The 21,389-nt window shown below is 32.8% G+C and overlaps 1 protein-coding gene across 1 annotated transcript; it reads left to right on the top strand.

Annotated features, from left to right (window-relative positions):
- Positions 1 to 739: 739 nt before the first annotated feature.
- Positions 740 to 21,146, top strand: LOC141841111 (ABC transporter B family member 25, mitochondrial). The gene is made up of 20 exons (XM_074729232.1): positions 740 to 1,237; positions 1,759 to 1,986; positions 2,831 to 3,017; positions 3,179 to 3,240; positions 6,417 to 6,460; positions 8,348 to 8,450; positions 8,661 to 8,768; positions 8,916 to 8,999; positions 9,082 to 9,142; positions 10,824 to 10,969; positions 11,283 to 11,399; positions 11,894 to 11,979; positions 15,157 to 15,245; positions 16,956 to 17,011; positions 17,686 to 17,766; positions 19,154 to 19,219; positions 19,294 to 19,386; positions 19,838 to 19,902; positions 20,506 to 20,641; positions 20,729 to 21,146. Exons 1-20 carry the CDS (start codon positions 941 to 943, stop codon positions 20,870 to 20,872), a joined length of 2,253 nt encoding a protein of 750 aa, XP_074585333.1. The 5' UTR covers positions 740 to 940; the 3' UTR covers positions 20,873 to 21,146.
- The last annotated feature ends 243 nt before the right edge of the window (positions 21,147 to 21,389 follow it).

The following is a 21,389-nucleotide window of genomic DNA, read 5'->3' as shown; positions in this document are numbered from 1 at the left end:
ATATCAAGTCTCTGCTATTGCTGCACAAAATCATTCCAGTAGATTCAAATGACTGTCCTTTGTATTGCTTTTGGCGTTTAAACAACTAATTAATTGCCATACTAAAGGATCTTCAGCCTAATCTACCACTATAAGTAAAATACCAGACATCAATAAATTTATTTTATTTTTTATAACTCAGGTTTCTTTTATTTTCTTGAAGATGATTTGATCAAACTTTTTTATTTATTGATCACTCGTTCCTCTAAAATTTCACTTGATCTTTTCTTGTATATTTATGGTGTGTTTATTTAGGGTGGGAAAACGACTAAATTTTCATGGAAGAAATAAAGGAATAAGAACCAAAAATGATGTCAATTAATTATTTCGGAAGGTCTTACTTGGTAATTATTATTTTTTATTTTTTAAAAATACAATAAAAATCATTTAAAATTAAAAGATAAATAAAATATTGTCTATATCTCTCCTCTAATAAATTTAAGTATTTATTTATTAAAAGATAATGAGAACATTTTATATTTCTTCTTTTTATTATTCTCTTATTTTTTCCTCTAATCTTTTCATCTCATTTTTTTACTATTATTTATTATACTTTTTATTTCTTAAGAAATAATAAAAGATTTAACAGTGTGTTTTGGATAGTTCGAGAGTTAAATAAAATTCTTTTTGTTGTGAATTTTATCGAAATAAAGACTTCTTACTTCCCTGTCTGTAAACCCCAACGATAGCAAAAGAAAGGAAATATTCCATTGCGCCGCCTCTTGAAGTTGTTCTGGTCGCCGACATCTTGGTCAATCAACCTTCCGTCCCCTTTCTGTCTTATTATTTTCCTCCTCGATGCTAGGGTTTGCTTCACCTCCATCCTCGGATCCTAGCTTCCTCACTATCTAAGCTCGGTTTCGGATTCGCCACCTCCGAGCTGCCGGCTGCGGCGGCGGTCATGAGAACGATCTCCAGGCTGTTGCACTGCGGCAGGGCGTTGGGCGCCGGTCAATTAGGGCGCTGCCTGCTCCCCGCCCGTGCCCTCGCTGCAACAGGATGGGGCCGTGTTCGCGACGACAGAGTCGAGAAGGATTTGGGATTTCTGACGAGCTCAAATTCTCTTCTTGCTTGTAGATTTCCACTTGTTGGGGCTGGGAGAGTTGATGCGGCCACGAAAGGCAGTTGCTTTGGTCAATGGAGGTGCTTCTTGTCAGACACTTCTCCGTCTGTTGGTAGCAGACCTTCGAGAGATTCGGTATTGTTTCTCATGCTCGCTTTTGGTCTTGTCTTATTCTCTAGTCTATTCCGGCGCTCGAGGGGTATAGGTTTTTATTTTTTTAAAGAAGAAATAGGTTTAACTGTTATATAAATTTATTTCAATTTTATTTATCATGCACATCTGCTGGAATCTATTTACCAATCCTACGACAGGTAACTTAATGAATAGACTGAAGATAAAAATTTATTTTAATTCACTAATGAAGTGTTTCTAGTATTAAAGCAGTCCAAACAAGTAAGCATGTAGAAATAGTTCTATAAATGGATTTCAATGACTGAGGATCCGGGCTCGTTGAATACATTTAGTGTTGTTATGCATCCAGGTTAATAGTTTTGTTGAATTGAATTTTTAATTATTCTAATTGCCATAGTTAAAAGGAAATCTTTTCAGAAATCTTGACCCTGCTCTTTACTTGTCAGTTATAAGTCTATTTAGTTGAAGACTGAATCAAAGGATAATTGTATGGCTATTAAATATTATTTACACTCTCTTCCTAGAGATATTTGCACAAGGGGCATGCTTCATTGTCCACGTCTGCTAATGAGATTGTGTCTAAAGTGCCTGTCAATGGATCTGGAACTAAGAAACCAGCAAAATATCCAGCAGATGAGCAAGTTGCTGACATGAAAATTCTTCGTACTCTTGCAAAGTATTTATGGCTGAAAGATAACCTTGAGTTCCGTCTCAGGGTGCTTCTTTCATTGGGACTTCTGGTTGGTGCAAAGGTATGGACTATGTCAGAATCCACAGGTTTGAAGCTTCACTTTCAATTATCATTTTCCAATTGTTTTATGCCTATCTTTGTAGTCGAGCTAAAAATTATTTAGGCATGACTTTGTTTGTCCTTTTCTATACACTTTCATTCATAATTTCCTTGCATTGGGATATAGGTATGGTACAAGTATAGTATCATTTCCTTCCCTTTGCGTATAACATATGACTTAAAGGATTTGGCTGTTTGTATATGCAATCGACATGGTTGGAGAAGAAACATTCAGTATTACTGATATTTTATGAACTAACAAAATTATTGCTTAATTATATTATTAGAATTTAATAACTATTAGTAAATTAATATATTTGTAAAAAAATGTTATTAAATTTGTTTATAATATTTAAACTATTCTTTTTATTGTTCTCCTTTATAAATTCAATAATAATAAAATTTATCTAAAATTCTATGATATTATAAGCATAAATTAATTTACTATTTTTTACATGTATAGTAATTTACTAATAATTATTAAGATCTATAATATTATTTAAATGGCTAATTTTACTATTTTTAATATTATAAAAAATGTTCCCCTTATAGATGACATCCTTATTTATTATTGTTAAATGCTATAATAAAATAAAATTTATACTAAAAATGATAATTTCTGTCTTAAAATATTATTAAATTCTATAATAAAATATCATATATGCTACAGATTGAATGTACTTTGAATATTGTGCTTTTTGTATCAATTATAATAATTGTGCTAAATTTATTATCGCAGAATCATGATATATGCTTTATTCAAATAATGTAGTGTGCCTGACCTATCTTCTTGAAATTTACACTAGGTGATCAATGTTCAAGTACCTTTCTTGTTCAAGCTTGCTGTGGATTGGCTGTCTACTGCAACTGGATCTGTTAGTGCATTAGCATCTTTCACTGAGTCTAATGCCACTCTTCTGGCTGTATTTGGCAGTCCTGCAGCTGTGCTACTTGGATATGGCATAGCACGAACTGGGGCCTCAGCTTGCAATGGTATTTTTTTAGGAACACTTTTTCTGAATTTATTTTTGTGATTAATTCTTGATTAATTCCTTTTTGTTCTTTACATTTGTACATCTATGGTGCTGACACTTTGTTTGTTTATTGTGCAATTATATTAATTATCAAATTCGTTCTTGGTTTGTTAAAATCAGAGTTGCGAAATGCTGTATTTTCCAAGGTAGCTCTGAGAACTATCCGTGTTGTTTCCAGGAAGGTAATTCATTTTTTTCCTCTTCTTTGTTTTGGCAACCTAGTATCATTTTGGATTTATCAATGAATGATATTTTATGATGTAATCTTGAATATAGTTATGTATGCCTACAAGATCATAGTGTCGTAACATTGAAAATCTTGGTCTCGTGTGATATCTTACATCAAATGCTATTTATATGTTGGTCAGAAGGATCAACACTATCTGTGCTAGTGCTGATTTGTTGTAGGTTGGGTTAGCTCCTCACATTTGTTCAACACCAAAAATTATTATTTATAAAATTCTTCCACTGACATTTGATGATAGGAGACAAACTGACAAGGAATGAAACAAAGCTTTTCTACAAACATATGTAAACTGCTCACATGTAGCCGCTATGTGGTTCCCTTCAAAACCTATTCAGGGAGCTACATAAATAGTCCAAGCGTGGGTTTGAATAAGCTTCCCTACTTGCTTAAGCTTTTTGAATAAGCTGTCATCAAATCAAATTTAAGCATTACTCCCCATTACTTGTAATTGGCTATTTGTGTGCATGTGGGTTTGAATGATGGGATTGTAATCGACGACATTTGTGTTTCAAAAGACAATATCAAACCAACACAGAAAAACATAAGGGCAATCACATTTGTTAGTTGTTGGAAAGAGGTAGCAAGGTAAAATAAGTGTGTCGGTGTTGCTTGTTGGATATCAGGTGGAGTATGCTTTGCCTAGCATCATACATATTGTAAAGGTGGCTTATGCTATGGGCCAGTGCTACCATGGTCTACCCCACCCAATGAGTGAACACGTCTGTTAACTTGTTAGGCTTAATCGTTGGTCCAAAATGCTTATGATTAATTTAATAGTAGTTCACTTGTCTATGTTTGTATATCTACTATATTAGTTCACAATTCTCAATATGAGACTAAACTAGGGCGTCGTAGTCAAGACCCAAAGTCCATCTCACTTGGAATCATTCTTAGTCAGTGACATGTGAACTACAATTCTGGCTCTCTGTCATCAAGGAGAGCATTTTCCAGAAACCTCACTATTCCTAAGGTTGGGTTAGTTACCAAAATGCCACAACCCGCCAAAATAACTGAACCCATTGATTTGTTAGGTTCAGTTATTAGTCTGAAATGCTCAAACCCAGGATAACTGTATTTTACTCATTAAGTCTCTAGACTCTCTAATCTCTATATTGGTCCACACCTTTCCATATGAGAGTAAAATAAAGCATGACTAATTCTGATTATTCGTAACAAAAATAGCCATTATTTCAATCTGTTGAGATTTGCCAGTTTGTTTGTGCCTTGGCCTGTTTAAGGAAATAGGAGAGTCCACTTGACTAACTAGATATTTTGGTATGAATTGTTTTGCTCTTGAACCTTAACATGCTATCATATTCAATTATCTTAGTTAAAGGGTGTGTTGAAAAGAACATAGTTTACTGATTTGGGCAGCTATTAGAACCTGTTTTATTTCAGGGTTTAGGCTTTTAAGTACTGGTTGCACCATCATCTAAATTGTTAACCCTCTTGAGCTAGTGATTTTGCTTCATATCAGCCTACTTTCAACCCTAACTTTGTCCTGACCTTTAAAAAGTTGCGATATAGGAGGGGAATATTGAAATTACTTACTCTATGTTGCTGGTTTGTATTCAGATTCTTCACTTGTGATGATGCAGGTAAATGGGTGGGCCATCTAAGTTGGTATTTCAGAGTGGTCTGGGTCATTCCCAGGCTTGAACATCGTCCAAGTTGCATCATAGTTCTTTCATGGAACTTTCCTTGTAAATTAAACAGAAATAAATTCTAAATAACATTTCCAAATATACAGTCTCATGCTCTATCATTATTGCATGAGTACCAGAAAAAGTGAATATGCCACTATGAATAGAACAACTTTGTGCCACCATGTTGTCATTTTGATTTTGATCCATATATAATTGTGAGTTGTGCAAATATTAGTATCTAATTGCCAAATTTAGCAGTTTGTCTATGTTGCATATCAATATGTCTTAAGTGTTTATTTGAAAATCTACACTTGATAAAGGTGAAAAAAGTCAATGATTTGTCAAACAATGTGTCTGTTTGCCATATCTTTATCCAACGTTGAGACGGTAAGATATACTAGGTACCCTAAACATGTCTGTAAGACTTCTTGCAGCGCATTACTGTGGATGATGGCAAACTCACTGCATCTTTGATTTGAGAGGCATCATTTTCTGTAATGTAAGTAGTTGTGCCATATTTAATGAAAAAGCAGTCCTTCAAAGTTCTTAACAAAAAAGTTAAACATCATTTAATATTAAGACATCTCTGCAGACTATTTTCAGATCAAATTCCATTGGCATGGGTAGTTTTGGTTGGTCATATGTTGTGTCTACTAGTGGCATGACTATGTATGGCTGCACAAGAACTAAAAGAAAAAATATGAGAAAAGAAGGGAACTCAATAATTAAAACTGTTGCAGCAACAAATATACTTGCTTAACCTCTCTAGTTGTTCAAGCACTCATTCTGCAAAAGGAGGCAGTTTTTGTTCTTACATTATCAGAATTATTTCTTGTCTTCATTAATCAACCCATCAAGGTTTAAATAAAAGATTTTAAATGATGATTGATTTTGACTTTTGGCTGGTCAAGACAAAAAGGCGTTGAAGCATTCTGGTTTATAACTTCTAGTTTGGCCACTTGTTCCTTATAACATGTTCTTGGCCTGGTTTAATATGAGTGGCTTAGATATTCCCTCTTTTTGTGTGTGCGTGTGTGTGTGTTGAGGAATTATAGATATAACAAAAGTTATTGATGTTTGGGACTGCAACAAGGCAATTTATTGCAAATTTGCTATACGAAAGGTAGAAGAAAGACCATAAAAAGATGAAAAACAAACGAACACAAAATAATAAGAGAGATAAACACTAGGATAACATTTACAGAAGAGTGATTATTTACTAGCCAGAGTAGATTCTGTTAGTAACATTGGCTCACTATTAATTTTAATGATACACTGCCACATTCTTGAGATCTTTATGCTGTAATTTTCTAAAATATCTTGTTTGTAGCTGTTAGAAATGCATTAAATTTGATAATTGGACTGGTATTTGCCATCCTTTTTTCACCTTCAGTCTTTTTTTTTTGTTTTTAAATATGGTTAGCCTTCTTAATTTGTTCAAACGGTTATTACTTCTTTTTTGCAGGTATTTTCACATTTGCACGAGCTTGATCTTCGCTATCATCTTAAGTACTGTTCACAACCAGAAATTATTGTTTATCTAGAAAAAAATAATTAACACCTGACATTTCTGTCCTTAACTTAATTTGCTTCTACATTTTAATCAAGATACAGCAAGTTGAGTTCCATCATTCATGCTCTGACACCCTAATTTAATCCCTCATGGTGAAATGTTGTCTAATACAGAACTTTAGCTTAAGATAAGGTTGCTACTATTAACTTGTGATTAATAATTTGGGGCGATGATTGTATCTGACAAATTAATAGGTCAGTTCTATCATCTAAGCGGGTTGTAATAATTGGTATTAGGGTGGACCTAATCCTAGGATTGCCTGTGTTATGGTGTAGCCAACATTGGGTCTCACATGCTTCTGATTAGGACAGATTCTTAGCTCTAAGTTGAGAATTTGCGTTTTGACGGGAATGCCAAGCCTTAGTGTGGAATATTAATACCCAATTTAGTCTCATATTTTGTGTTGTGGTCTAATAGAAGAGTTGTAGTTAAATAAGATAGGAATTATTGACTTGGGCTTAAGCATTTTGGGTGACAGTTAAATATGTCAGATCTCTTATCAAAGCGGGGTATGGCACATGTACACCTTGTAAATTGTCTACAGGTTCATTGTCAGAATTTCAAACTTTACTCATATATTAGCATATATTCTAGTTGAGGGCATGAACCATTAAATTTCTGAGAAATGCATTGTGCATTATTGCTGCTGTTCTATGGTACTGTACTTCTTCTAATCACCAAAAAATTAGGTTTTATTAATTTCTAACAGAATTATATCAGCATTTTGGTTTGGGATATCTGCTGGCCATTGTTCATGGAATTGTTATTTCGTCGGTCAGTCAATTTTTGACAATATCAGATTGGCAGGATAAAATTTATGGAAAAAAGATTAAAATGAATGAAGAAATAAACTAAAATCATTTAATGCATTAGAATAAATATGCAATTAATATGAAGTACATTAATATTATTAATAGAATTTACTAGTCAATAATTATAATACCTATAATAAATTTGGATCATAAATTAATCTATTTCCAACTAATAAATATATGGTTACTAATGGTATTAGCATAATATCATTTATTAGGACATATTGACTTGTTAATAACTATAACATTAAATATAAGCTCAATACATATAATTATGAATACATTATTAAATTTCTGTTTACATTATATAATTAATAATTAGATTACTGTTATAATTGTAAATAATTTAATTGATCAATTAATTTCCTGTCTCCCTTCTATAATATCAGATTTTCTTTATCAATAATATATTAATTTCTAATATCAATTATATTAAAATATTAATATAATTAAATCTTGTTATTCATTAAATTAAATTATTATTGTAACTAGATCATATTCTTAATATAAGTAAATCAAACTATTAATATTAAATGGTATAGTATATATATGTTATTAAATTTATAATTAGTAATATAATTTATTTAATTTTAAATAATATGTAATATATATATTTTTACTTAAACGTAATTGTTATCAAGAAACTATCAATATCTGTCTAAGTCTCTAATTATGTAAAATTCTACTCTATTTAGCTATTATATTTATTATGAAATAAATTTTGAAGACCTTGTAGAAATAATCATTATTGAATTTAGAATAACATTGTAGTTACTAAAATCTTTGTAGATTTAACCCTAGTTAATTCCTTGTCAAGAATGGGCTTATTGGAAATCCATTGTGTTCCACTTTGTTCCTAAGGTTATTGGACCCTCATTAGATACCCCTTTGACTTTACTCTTTTGTTGTCTAAATAAATAAACTTAGTAATACAATCTTTTTCTTCTGAAGCTTGTAAATTAATGCTAGGCTGCTAATCTTTTGATTTTTACAATTTATGTTGTTTTCCAGTCGGCAAACTGGTGCTTTGAGTCGTATAATTGATAGAGGTAGCCGTGCTATTAACTTTATTCTCTCTTCAATGGTGTTCAATGTTGCACCAACAATACTAGAGGTATGAACTAAGTGTTGTTTAGATTCGATCTATTTCATTTTGATGTATAAGGAAGCTTGATTCTGAGTGTTTCTCTTTGTCTCAGCTGAGCTGATTTATATTGTCTTAAATAATCAAACTGCTAAGAAAAGACTAGTTTTATAGCTGCACTTTCTGCTTAAGCATCCTGTGCTTGTTGACTAAACAATTCGACTGCTTATTACTTTCCAGATTGCAATGGTGTCTGGTATTCTTGCATACAAATTTGGAGCTACTTTTGCTTGGATCACTTCTGTTTCTGTGGCCGCATATGTTGCTTTTACTCTGATTGTGACACAGGTATTCAGCTTCAACATATGATACCCGCCCCCCCTTGATTACGGAAATCTGTTATGTTTATTTTGTATTTAAAGCTATTTGTCTCAACTGTTGCGTTACTTTCACTTTAAGTTTTTGTTTGAGTGAAACTCTTTTTTTTGTCTTTAGTGGCGAACAAAGTTTAGACAAGCTATGAATAAAGCTGATAATGATGCAAGTACACGAGCAATTGACTCATTGTTGAATTATGAGGTAATCCTTTAGTTTGTTTTTTTGCTCATGTATTTACTGTTATCCTTTTTTTGGTACTAAAATGTTTTTTTTTACTTTACAGACTGTCAAGTATTTCACCAATGAACCATATGAAGTGGCAAAATATGATACTTATTTAAAGAGTGAGTTTAGTTCTTCATTTTTATACAAAGCATATTGATGAGGATACATTGTTCTTGGTTCTATAATTAGGATTTGTGGCTTGTCATTTTAAAAATAATTATGCGTGTACAATTTCATTCATATTTGTTCATATGATTAATGTTGGAATTTGCATGGGGACAGAGATTGTGAATATCCTACCAAAATATTTATCTTCGCTTTGCAGTAGTTTGTTTCTTTGTTTACTTATTTTTTATTTTTATTTTCTTTAACAAAAATTGAATGTGTGGTATGGATTGAGGCAGTGAATTTGCTGGCGTAACTCAGACCGATAGGTTAGTGGTGTGTGAATCAGGCACATAAGCCATTATGGTAATTATTAAGCCCTCTAGACAAGTTAAAATAAATGGGTACTTTTATACAAAGCCAATTTGATTTTTGTTGGCATTTAAACTTTATTAATGATTTGAATCAATTAGCCATGTTGGTGGATAAATTGAATGAAAAAGATCTGCCTGTGGCAAGTCATAATTTTGTTGAAGCTTTGAACTGTTCATTGTGGTTTCTGATTCTCTTTCTGGTGCTTAATAGACACCTTAGCAAGATAAACTGATTCATCAAGTTCACTGTAATTTTCCTAATGATACAGATGAGTTTTCTGAATAGTAGAAATTTGCATATTGTTGTTGGTGAATGGTGATGCATATGACTGTTCTGTTAAGTTTATGTGAGTCTATTAACTAGTTTTCTGCTACATGAACTACCCAACATGATCAGATGAGCCAAAGTCGAAGCTATATTTTTTTCCTCTTATTTTCTCTCCTCTCTCCTTTGTGTTTTGATTTGTTTCTCTTAATCTTATGTTTCTCCCTATTCTCTTTGTTCTTGTCTTTTCTTTTCTTCTACATTCTCTTTAATTATCATTCCTCCTCTGCCATTGCCCTCTATTCTTAACTGCATGCAGGGCCTACTCTCCTCTCTTCGGTTCAGTCCTTTACCAACTCATACAGTACATCTATTCATTAGTTTCTGCAGGTATATGACAAATCTGATAGGTATCCAACATGAGGAGGTACTCATAAACTGTGGGTCTGTGCTTAAGCATTTGCAAGCGTATATCTGAATGGTTTCCTTGAGTATGTTTTCCAGTTGCTTTTAGAATCTGGTGAAATTATTTTATCTTTGATCATGCTTATGTAATTTACCATCAACAAGAAGGATACTCCTTACTGTCAGCTGAAATATGAAGGTTTTCCTTCCAAATTGTTTGAGCATAAGTGGGAACAATCATGTAACCTGGTAGTTGGTTTATCTTATTAGCAACTGAACTATTTTGAATTATGGATTTTTGTTTGTTTTCTTTTAGGGTGGCATGTTCGTCAATCTATTGTGCTAATCATATGGTGCATTTTGAAAAGCAATCAAAGTATAATGTCTTTGATATTGATGTGATTTGCATGCAAATCAGTAGAAATTTTGTCAGTTATGGAAAATATCCTTCTACAGTCATACAATTTTATGGATTAACTATTATTTTGTTCATGATTGACATTTGAAAATGCTGTATTTCCTGTTATTGTAGTTTGTTTTTTTCCTATAGCTTAATCCTTCAGTTTTCACAATCTTTTAATTTATAATCTTCTGTACCTTTTTAATTTGATTTATATGGAAGTTAATTTGTTTGATATATGCGCTCTACAGGATATGAGGATGCTGCATTAAAAACACAATCTAGCCTAGCTTTTTTGAACTTTGGCCAAAATCTCATATTTAGCACAGCTTTATCAGCAGCAATGATCTTATCTTCATATGGGATTATGAGTGGTGCAATGACTGTTGGTGACCTGGTAATTAGTTTCTTTGTTACCACTGTACCAAACTCTTCTGTCAGTTTTATCTCACAAATCAAACAAAAATATTAACTTAGTTCTAAAGTTAAGATACTCTTCTCTATTTGATAAGGTTGCTACTTGCTATATAATAGACAAATACAAGTCAGAAATTGCCCTCTGATTTCTTAGAATTAGCTAATTGGTTTTTTGTGTTTAGTCATATATTTATTTGGAATTTAAGACTCCTTCCTATGACGGTATAATTCATTTCACTTTCATGTGTTCTCAATTTAGAAATTTTAGTTTGACTTTTTCTGTTACTTTTCAGGTTATGGTAAATGGGCTTCTCTTCCAGCTTTCTTTGCCTCTTAATTTCCTTGGTAGTGTGTACCGAGAGACAAGGCAGAGTCTTATTGACATGAAGTCAATGTTTCAGTTGCTCGAGGTACATTTTCTTTTTATCTGAAGTGTGGATTTGAAATTCAATTACTGGTTTCTTTGTAAACTGGTTGTTGACTAAATAAGTTTTCTACTTTTATTGAGAGTACAATTTATAGGCTGAATGCAAATTGTTCCTTTGGTCTATGTTTTACATCAATTCTTGGAGAACATAATTGATGAATGAATGAGAATAGTGATCAAGTTGTTTGCTTATGTGTGTTGGGCAATATAGCTATAGAATGACTGCATATATATCCTGGGTAGCAGGAGCAATTTTACATATAAGGTGATCTTTTTGTACATTTACTGTGGTGCTTATTATGATTATAGGATGGTGTTTGTGCCATGAAAGATACATAATTTTAGGCTTAAGGAGCTACTGCATTCTTGATATCTCAGAAGTGTATGTTCTTTCATTCTAATATCATGTAGAAACCTGCATTTATCATGCAGGTTGAATTCTTGTTATTGATCTCTCTTTCTATATGAATTTTGCAGGAGGAACCTGAAATTAAAGATGCACCCAATGCAAAACCCTTACATTTCAAAGGAGGAACTATTGAGTTTAAAAATGTGCACTTCGGGTAAAGTTTGACCTGTTAATAAGTTATATATTCAAATAAAACTTCAGAATCCTTATTTATTTTTTCTTCTTCTAGGTGTTATCAGTATAATAATATCTGGTCATAAATAATGACATCCTTTGTAGCTAATATTGATTCCCAAATTGTCACAAATTCTGGCATTGAAGAATCTTGTACTCAAACACACAATAATCAATTAATTAATGCAACATAAGTGTTAAGATTGATGAAGAACAGTTGGAATTTTTTCCTAATAGCTGTCATCCAATCAACTTGACATGATGTAAAGTTCTGTGTTTGATTCATGCAAGCGCTAGTAAATATTGTGTGCACGTGATCAGGTCTCACTAGATGGTGTCAATGCACTATATGGGTGCACATATAATCTATTAAAAATTTCTCAACACTAATTTATTTGTAACTGCATATTCTAAATATTTAACAGCTTGAACAAAATAAATAGTTCAAAATAATAATCCCACCTACATATAATGAATAACATGCTTAAGTTAAGCTTGCACCTATAGTGAAACATAATCGTCATTATATCCATAGTAATGGACCAATTATGATTCATTAGTTTTATTGCTAAATGTAAAGGAATCTGATTGCTATATGCTGGGGAGAGGTCTCATAGGGCCCAAACCTCTGCAACTAAATCAGTTTCTTTACTCACTTTCTTGATTCTTTCCATTTGTATTAAATTCGACAAACTAGATTTGTAGTATGAATGTATGATTTCCATCTATTTGGCTAATTTGGTGAGTCTAATTTAAGATTATAATAATATGCTCGTGAAATTTAACTTAGGAATCATCTTCAAGATGAACTTCTTTAGTGTCTGATATTTGTAGATGAGATTTATTAATTAATCGAAGTATAATTCTATCAAACATGAAGGCAGAATTGTAGAGAAACTTTAGCAACTAATGGTTTAAGCATAGTTATCAAGATCCATCTGATCCCCCAAGTTGGATTGGTATTCATAAAGGCTTGGTCTGATCTTTATTTGGGAATCAGTTATCTAAAAAGATTGTTGGAGAAGTTTAAAAAGACAAGATTCCGAGACACTACCTATAAGTAAAGCTAGATTTCATGGTTTGAAATCTCGTGACATATCGGACGAAACAGGCGAAACATTTCGTTCTGATCGGCACCGACACGCTCAGCACAAGGCCCATAGCAACGACAGAAAGGTTGCGCGACCCCGTCGGCTGCAATGGAGGGGTCGCGCGACCTGTTGATCGTTGTGGAGGGGTCGCGTGACCCCATTGAACTCGCGGGCGCAGGGCGTCTGTGACATTGGGGGATATTTTTTAATTAAAACTTAGGTTAATAAACTAAATCAACTTCTAGCTACGATAGAGATAATCTAAATAGGCTTAATTAAACCTAATAAAATTCTCATTAATTATATATTTTATTTATTTTAATTTATAAATATATAATAAAATTTTATTTATTTATTTATTATGATTATATTTTTCTTTTTTTTAAAATTTATTATTTTTATTTTTTAAATGTTTATGTTAAATATTTTGTTTTTAATTAATATATTTTATATTTTAAAAATATCGAAATCATATCGGCATGATACGGTACCGAAACCGTATCATTTTGGTCATAGACTAAAACTTTGATACGGCTTGAGATTTTAGAACCATGGATTCCACTAGAAAATAGATGGAAATGATGAAAATTTGCCAAATCAAGAGACAAAATAGATGAGATTGTGTGGAATTTGGGTAAAATAGGTTTAGTAAGAAAACTCAGGGATTTAGCAATTATGTTGCAGATCCATCTTGATACTAGTAAAAGCACACACAAAAAGGCAAGAGGCTCTTCTTCGGTATCTGCTATCTTGAATTTCAACTTAAATTTCACAATCTCACCATCACATGAGATTGTCACTAGATTGATAGTGCAACCTTGCTAAACCATTCAATAAACCAAATGTCTAGCTATATCTGACAGAATCAATTGACAGAAATCGGATTTAGGTCTACTAATCCCTATAATATGAAATATTAGATAAGAAACTAATGTTATCAAGTAGTAATAATATTATTTGATTTTATCATTTTGTGTTATTTATTATAATGCATTTTTGTTATTTATTGCTTCCATGCTACTAAGATAAAAAAGGACAGTCCTTATCTTTTTTCATTTGTGTACGAAGCATTTCGGGGAAGGGTCAGATCACATTGAGTATATTGTATGCAGCTTTACCCTGCATTGCTACTAAATATGATTTATTATTTACTAATGATACTACTAACTTAATGTCATATTTAAGATAGATGAACATGAAATTTTGAAAGAGCTTTAGGTATCTTGGTTCTATTGTCTAACAAGGGAATATTGATGAAGATATAATTAATTGAATAAAGAATGAGTGGTCAAAATAAGTATTTTTTAGAGTTTTGTGTGATTGTCATGCCTCTTCGATTGAAAGGAAAATTTTATAAGCATGCCATATGATCAATCATACTTTATGAATTAGAGAGTTGGATTTTAGAAACCAATATGTATAAAAATTTAATATGATAGAGTTGGGAATGCTAAGATGGATGTCTAATAAAAAAAATAGATTAAAAAATTGCTAATATTCAAGAGAAATTAGGTGTGATTTTAATAGATTATAAAAATGATAGAGAATAGGTTGAGTTGGTATGAGTATGTTCTTAGACATCAATGGATTTTATAGTTGGAAGAGTTGAATCTTTTAGAGTGGAAGGTGTAAGGGGGTGGTGGGAGTAAAAAACACATTAATCAATATAATTTTATAATTTAATTAATTTGAACAATATTATTTTGCATAGAGTTGTACAGTCGATAAGCTTCATGTAGCTAATTTCAAATCGGCTGGACAAACACAACTTTATAATGATGAGTAATATGCTCTTGAACATGCATGTATAGTTAGATGCAATTTGTTGATGCTTGCATTTGCATATATTCTTAAGCTGCTCTTTAAAGTTATAATTCTATGACACTGGAACTTGGACGAGCCAAGGGGTGATTAGCAAACCCAGACAGATAGGATTTTATTACATAATAAGATGATGAATATTGTTACTCCTGATTTCAGAAGATTTTTCCTTTCTGTAATCCTGCTAATCTTAGTTCTATTGGTATTGCATTGACATTTTTTTGTTACTTTCATTTTTATTTCAGATATCTGTCAGATCGAAAGATTCTTGATGGAGTATCCTTTGTTGTACCTGCTGGAACAAGCACAGCTATTGTTGGTACCAGTGGTAGCGGTAAGCTTCACCAATGTGCTTTGAATTGACAAGTTTTGTTGGCTTATTAGTGTAAATATTTGTCAAGCAGAAGAGTTTGTTAAATATACATAGCTTTATATAATTTATTTTTTCTGTTTGCAATGTGAAAATTAGAAATGAACAAAATGCTAGCTGACAAATTAAAAGTTAAGCTGAGAAAGTACTTGTCCTAGCTCCTGTATCTTTACTTTGTAGAATGTTCCATGCTTTAACTAATTAGTCACAATTTACCTCACCTTGTGTTGAACTATAACTTAAGAGGAAAGAGATCAATTGAGTTAACCCTCCCCACCCACCCACCTGCCACCCTTCCTCCCTCCCTCCTCCTCCAATTAACTATAACTGTTGTTTTACTCCCTTATCCCATTTTTTTAAAGTTCATATTGGAGGCAGAACTATCAAGTTGGCTTGTGTCAGTTAATAGTATTCTATAGTCTATATATGAAGGGTTTAGGGTTATAGCTTTGATCTAGTTGGCTTTGATCTCAGGATTCAACACTACAAAGGTCCTTGCCAATTGAGCTAGCTGGCACATTGGCAAGTGGTTTTGTTGGGGCATGTCAATTTTGCACATTCTTGAGTATAAAATAAATCAATTCAATCTTTTGTTTTACAGTTGCAAGTGATTTTTTTGGCACTGCTAGTTTGGCACATAATTGAGTTACCTAATTTCTATTTGATTTTATGAACCACATGTCAATTGAAATAGTGAAACCTGAGATTCCAAAGTTCTCCAATACTATCCTACGAATACAAAATCTAGCCTCGGTGGTGGTGAAGGATAGGTGTGTATCCTTCCTGTTTGGACAAATCTTCTAGTATGATGACGTCTATTGGTAAGAGGACCTAGCTAATTCATTATGATTTTCTATTTTACTCCCTTACATGTTATAGTAGACATCATGACGTCTTCTCCCACGCTCTCAAGCAAAGCACCTGCATCCTGATCCATTCTCTGTCAATTTAGTGGTTCCCCTCCAATTTTTGTTCTTGCATTTGAAAGACAACTATTGCATATAAATCTTTTTGGCTAGGAGTAAGAGAAGCTTGTTATATCAACACTCCCATCATGTTGTATTTTGTCTCAACTATATAAGGTTGGTGATATGGATCTTAACTCTCAATTGAGTCCAATATCATATGTAAATCAGTCAAATCATTGTATATTCTGTTAACCAAAGTTTTTTTTCACATCTCTTTCCACCCTTCTAATTGATTCAACTTTTTGAACTACTGAACTTATAAATTGCCTTTGAACATATATTCATTTCATCCCAATCTTTTTTTTAATCTTATTTTATGATCTACCAAAGCTACTCCAAGTTGCTCTTAAATATTAATAAATTTTTTATAACATATATTCATATCATCCCAATTTTTTTTCTTATTTTATGATCTATCAAAGCTACTCCAAGTTGCTCTTAAATATTAATATATTTTTTATATTCCAGTGACTCCATCCATCCTTTTTTTTGCACTTTTCATATTTATTATATTAATATTTTATACATGTTGCTTCCTAATAGTCCAATACTGTAAGTGTGGCTAGCATTTTCCTTACATGAAATCACATAAGATTCTAAAAGCTCCTCTCCATTTTAGCAAGTTTTATGAGCATTCTTAGAGTTTGTTTGGTCAATAACTTTGTCTTGAAATTTTGACTATTTATTTGTTGCGATGCTTGTGCAGGTAAATCCACAATACTAAGAATGCTATACAGGTTTTTTGACTCAGATTCTGGATCAGTAAGACTTCTTATCCTTCTTTTTGTCCTTTTCTCTTTATCATAGTTCTCCTTGTCAGTGGTAATTTTGTATGTTTAAGGAGAATTGCATTGTAAGCATGGTTAGTGGGCACCAAACATTATTGAATGTGATTACTTAAAGAGTGTACCAACTTTCATGGATAATTATAGAAGCACTACTCCTAAGCTCCAGAAAATGCATGTCTAATTTGTGGTAGGAAGAGTTGGTCTCTCGTAGTCCTTGTAAATCCGTATCTCATCATTTTTGTTTATTATAGTTGTCTTTAGCATGAACATTTCTCTTATTTGCTTTCTCCAACTCACAGTTGCCTTGCATGTGCTAATCAATCATTTTATGATATGGAAGGACACTTTTACAACCCCAGGACATAACCTTAATTATTTAGTGAAATGACCTATAACATAATTTAAATTCTTGAGATTGATTAACTTCTGAATTCCATTAACTATGATTATGTTGTGATTATAAGGTGTTGATATGTGGACAATTTTAAATATTCCTAGATACATTTGTAAAGATTGTTGTTTGTGCCTTGTAGTTGAAATAGACCGTTGTGGATTAAATTTGCAACCGTGTATACCAAGTATGGTGGGGTGTTTATAATTTTTATTGTGCCTGTCAGTTATTTAACCTCAATAAAACATTGTTTACAGATATTTGTAGATGGCCAAGACATACGAGAAGTCACATTAGAAAGTCTTCGTAAGTGCATAGGTGTAGTGCCGCAAGACACAGTAAGTGTTATCAAGTAATATTTCTCCTGTTTCAGACTTCTTGTTTGTCTTGTGAATTAAATGTAGTCATCTTTTCTAGCTGTAAAAATATGTATTTGAATATGACTTAAAAATTATGTTAGAAATATAAATCCATAGATTCATAATCAATACCATTTTCTTTAAGTTTTGAGATTATTATTCACTGATATTGAGAAATTTCTCAATTGACATATTGCTTAGTATATCACTTCTATCCTAGACTGATATGCCATATTGGACTGAGATTGGTTTAAATTGCTTGCTTGCTGTTCCTCGTTCCAGGTTTGCTATATGGCTGTAATATGTCATTGGTAAAACTGTTACCTTGCTTTGTTTCACATCATTGGTGCACTTTAAAGTTTAAGCTATGCATGCCTGTCCTTATGCATTGTATTTTTTGAAACTTATTTTGCTATATCTCATAGCTGCATCTAATCATCAGGATAGCTATGCATATGCTATATCAGCGCTAGTAGTGTGTAATTTTTTATTTTACACTTTATAGTAAGGGAAAGGAAGTGAAAGGTAGGAGGGGAAGTGGAATAAAATCCTCAATTTGGGGAATTAAGTCTGCAGTGTGCCCATGGTGGACGGAAGGGAAGTGAACATTGAGGACAAGGTCTTATTTCCCTAAACCCCTAAAACCAGTTTGGTCGGGCTAAATGGGTCAGGTGGGCTGACTGGAAAAGGGGGAGGGAGTAGTCGGGTTGGGTGGGTTGGTCAAATCGAGTGGGCAAGTCAGACCGGTTGGGTTTGTTGAGCTGGTCGTGCAAGTTAGACAAATCAAATAAATTATCACTTGTGTATTCCTTACATTGCTACCAACCAAACATAAAAGGAATTAATCTATGTCTATTCCATTCCATGAACTAACTAATGAATACTTATTCCTTGTGTATACTTTGTCTATTCTAATTTTTCTATTTCTTGTTGATTCCATTCCTTGAACCACATGCATCATAAACGACTAATTCAGCCATATTCTAATTTTCTAAGACAATTTGCAACATGTTATATGCCAACTTTTTCCCATATAGTTATTAGAAGGTCAGATAATATTTTTTAGTGTGAAGATCTCACTTACCTCAACATTGCCATTAATGGAAGTAATTTAGATGCCACTTGGATATTAAAACACTGGCTTTCATAATGTTTCAGAATTATGAAAAGATTCCAATCAAATGATATGAGATATATACAGGTCATGATATTACATAAAAGTACATGGTTATGCAATTTCATATTTTCACAAGTGCTTCTAGTTCTTCCTTCGGTGGCTTAGTGTATCATGATAATGCTGCAAGTGTTCACAATCAGAAATGTTTAAAGAGTGAAGTTTAGGTACTCAGATTTCATTTTTTTTCAGGTACTATTCAATGATACTATATTTCACAATATACATTATGGTCAGTTGTCTGCAACAGAGGAGGAGGTCCGTTCTTGCTGACTACCAAAGTAACTACCATCAAAGTGGAATTACTACAGATTCATCCCTTGTTCTTTCAGGTTTATGATGCTGCTCGGCATGCTGCAATTCACGAGACAATCTTGAATTTTCCTGAGAAGTATTCAACCATTGTCGGAGAGCGAGGCTTAAAGGTGAGAAATCAGAGTTCTATGTTTTAAATAGTTGGTCACTACTAGAAAGTATAATTTTTTTTGTCTTTACTTGGTACCTTGTCCAGTAAATTACTTGGTTATTGTGCACTGGGCATTAAACTGTAAACATGACATGATATAAGCAACAGTTTCAAAGGATAATTCTTCTCATTGCTGTTTCAGTTTCTCGTACTGTTTTAATTTCTTGTTGCCACCTCATCAATTATCCTAATTATTCCAGGAGTAATCACTTGCTCTTCAATCCATGAATGACTAAAATACCATCTGTAGGTTCTGCTTTCCTGTAGCTTTTGTATATACATAATCAAGGACTCCTAGGCATCATGCCCTTACCTGTTGACTTTCAATTGAATAGATTATGAGAATACTTAGTGTTTATGTTTTTCTTAATATTTAACATTTGACCAAATGACTCTCATTCCTATCACAGTTGAGTGGTGGGGAAAAGCAGAGGGTATCACTTGCTCGTGCATTCTTGAAGGCGCCTTCAATTCTGTAGGTTTATCAGTACCTTTTCTACTTTTTCTTGAAAGTAGTTCTATCTGAAGTTGTTTTAGAATTATAATTTTTTGCTAATTACTTCTCTTATATCTAACTTATTGACAATTCAAATGGACTCCTTTTTCTTTTTAAGGCCAAAGATGATCACTGTCATATGCATTTCAAATTATTTTGTACAAAGTTTTAATTTACCATTATTAGGAATAAAACTACGAGGGGGCCTTCATGGTGTGTGGGATTAGACCCCTTTCACAGCCATTGGTCATAGCTGAATGGATCCCAGCCATTGATAGATCAACACAATTCCCCCCAAATCTCAGCAGTGAACCAAGTACCTAACCATGCCTGTTCGGCTGTTCCAGTGACGGATAGAGCTAGTACAACATCGATATTGACATTGAAGAACACAGAAGGGATGGAAGCTAATGCACCAAATTATCATCATTTTTCACTTACTGTTCATTTAGTTGTACAAGAAAGAACTCACCTCCATAGCTAGTAGCTACTGATAAGACTAAAACCGCTAAACACTTGCTATATCAGTGAATTACGTCATTTAATTATGTGATTACCTCACTAATTATGCTGTGATCCTAGATTGTGTGATGAAGCTACAAGTTCCCTTGATAGCAGTACTGAAGCCGAAATATTGAGTGCGCTAAAGAATCTATCAAGTAATCGAACATCAATCTTCATTGCTCATCGACTTACAACTGCTATGCAATGCAATGAGGTACACACTTGTCTGAGTGCTTTGATCTATCATCCATGAGACTATTAAGTGTACGTTTCATTGTTACCATTACATTTGCAATTTCAGATTATCGTTCTCGAAAATGGCAAAGTTGTGGAACAAGGACCGCACGACGTTTTGCTGTCGAGGGCTGGACGATACGCGCAGCTTTGGGCCCAGCAGAACAACAACGATGCTTCGGATGCTGCTGCAGTGAAGGTAGAAGCCTGAACTACTACTTGAGCAGTGACTGGCCAGTCGAACCGGATTCTATTTGGAGCCAAAATTATTTGTAGTATGCCTCTGTATTTGCCATTCCAATTAGTGCAAATTATGTTGTAGAAAAAGCATCTATTTTACTGGTTGAATGCTGGTGTGCAGCCACAGGCAAGCATACAAAATGTCTCTCATCCCTCCTCCAATGCCACAATGTTAGTGTAACCATTTGCTCTTGTAAATTGAGATGTATAACAATAAAAATGTTCATCTTATGATTGCAGGAATTTATATTGCCTCACCATCCACATTTTGCCAGGATGTATTTCTTTCCTTTGATTATAAAATAATAAATCAATTTTTTTATAAACATTATGCAAGTTGATTTATAAATTTGTTTATATGTTTTAAATGTTAATTTGTATATTCAAAGTGATTTGTGAAGCTTTTATGGACTCTTTAATGACTTCAAAAGAAATTTAAGTACTTTCATTTTTATTTAAAAATTATATAATAAATTAATTTGTAAATA

The sequence above is a fragment of the Curcuma longa genome, chromosome 11 (assembly GCF_044706935.1).
Source record: "Curcuma longa cultivar G26 ecotype Majalengka, Jawa Barat chromosome 11, ITB_CL_G26_1.1, whole genome shotgun sequence".
Lineage (NCBI taxonomy): Eukaryota > Viridiplantae > Streptophyta > Magnoliopsida > Zingiberales > Zingiberaceae > Curcuma > Curcuma longa.
Note: the sequence above shows the minus strand (reverse complement) of the source record. Positions and strands in the feature narration are given on the sequence as shown.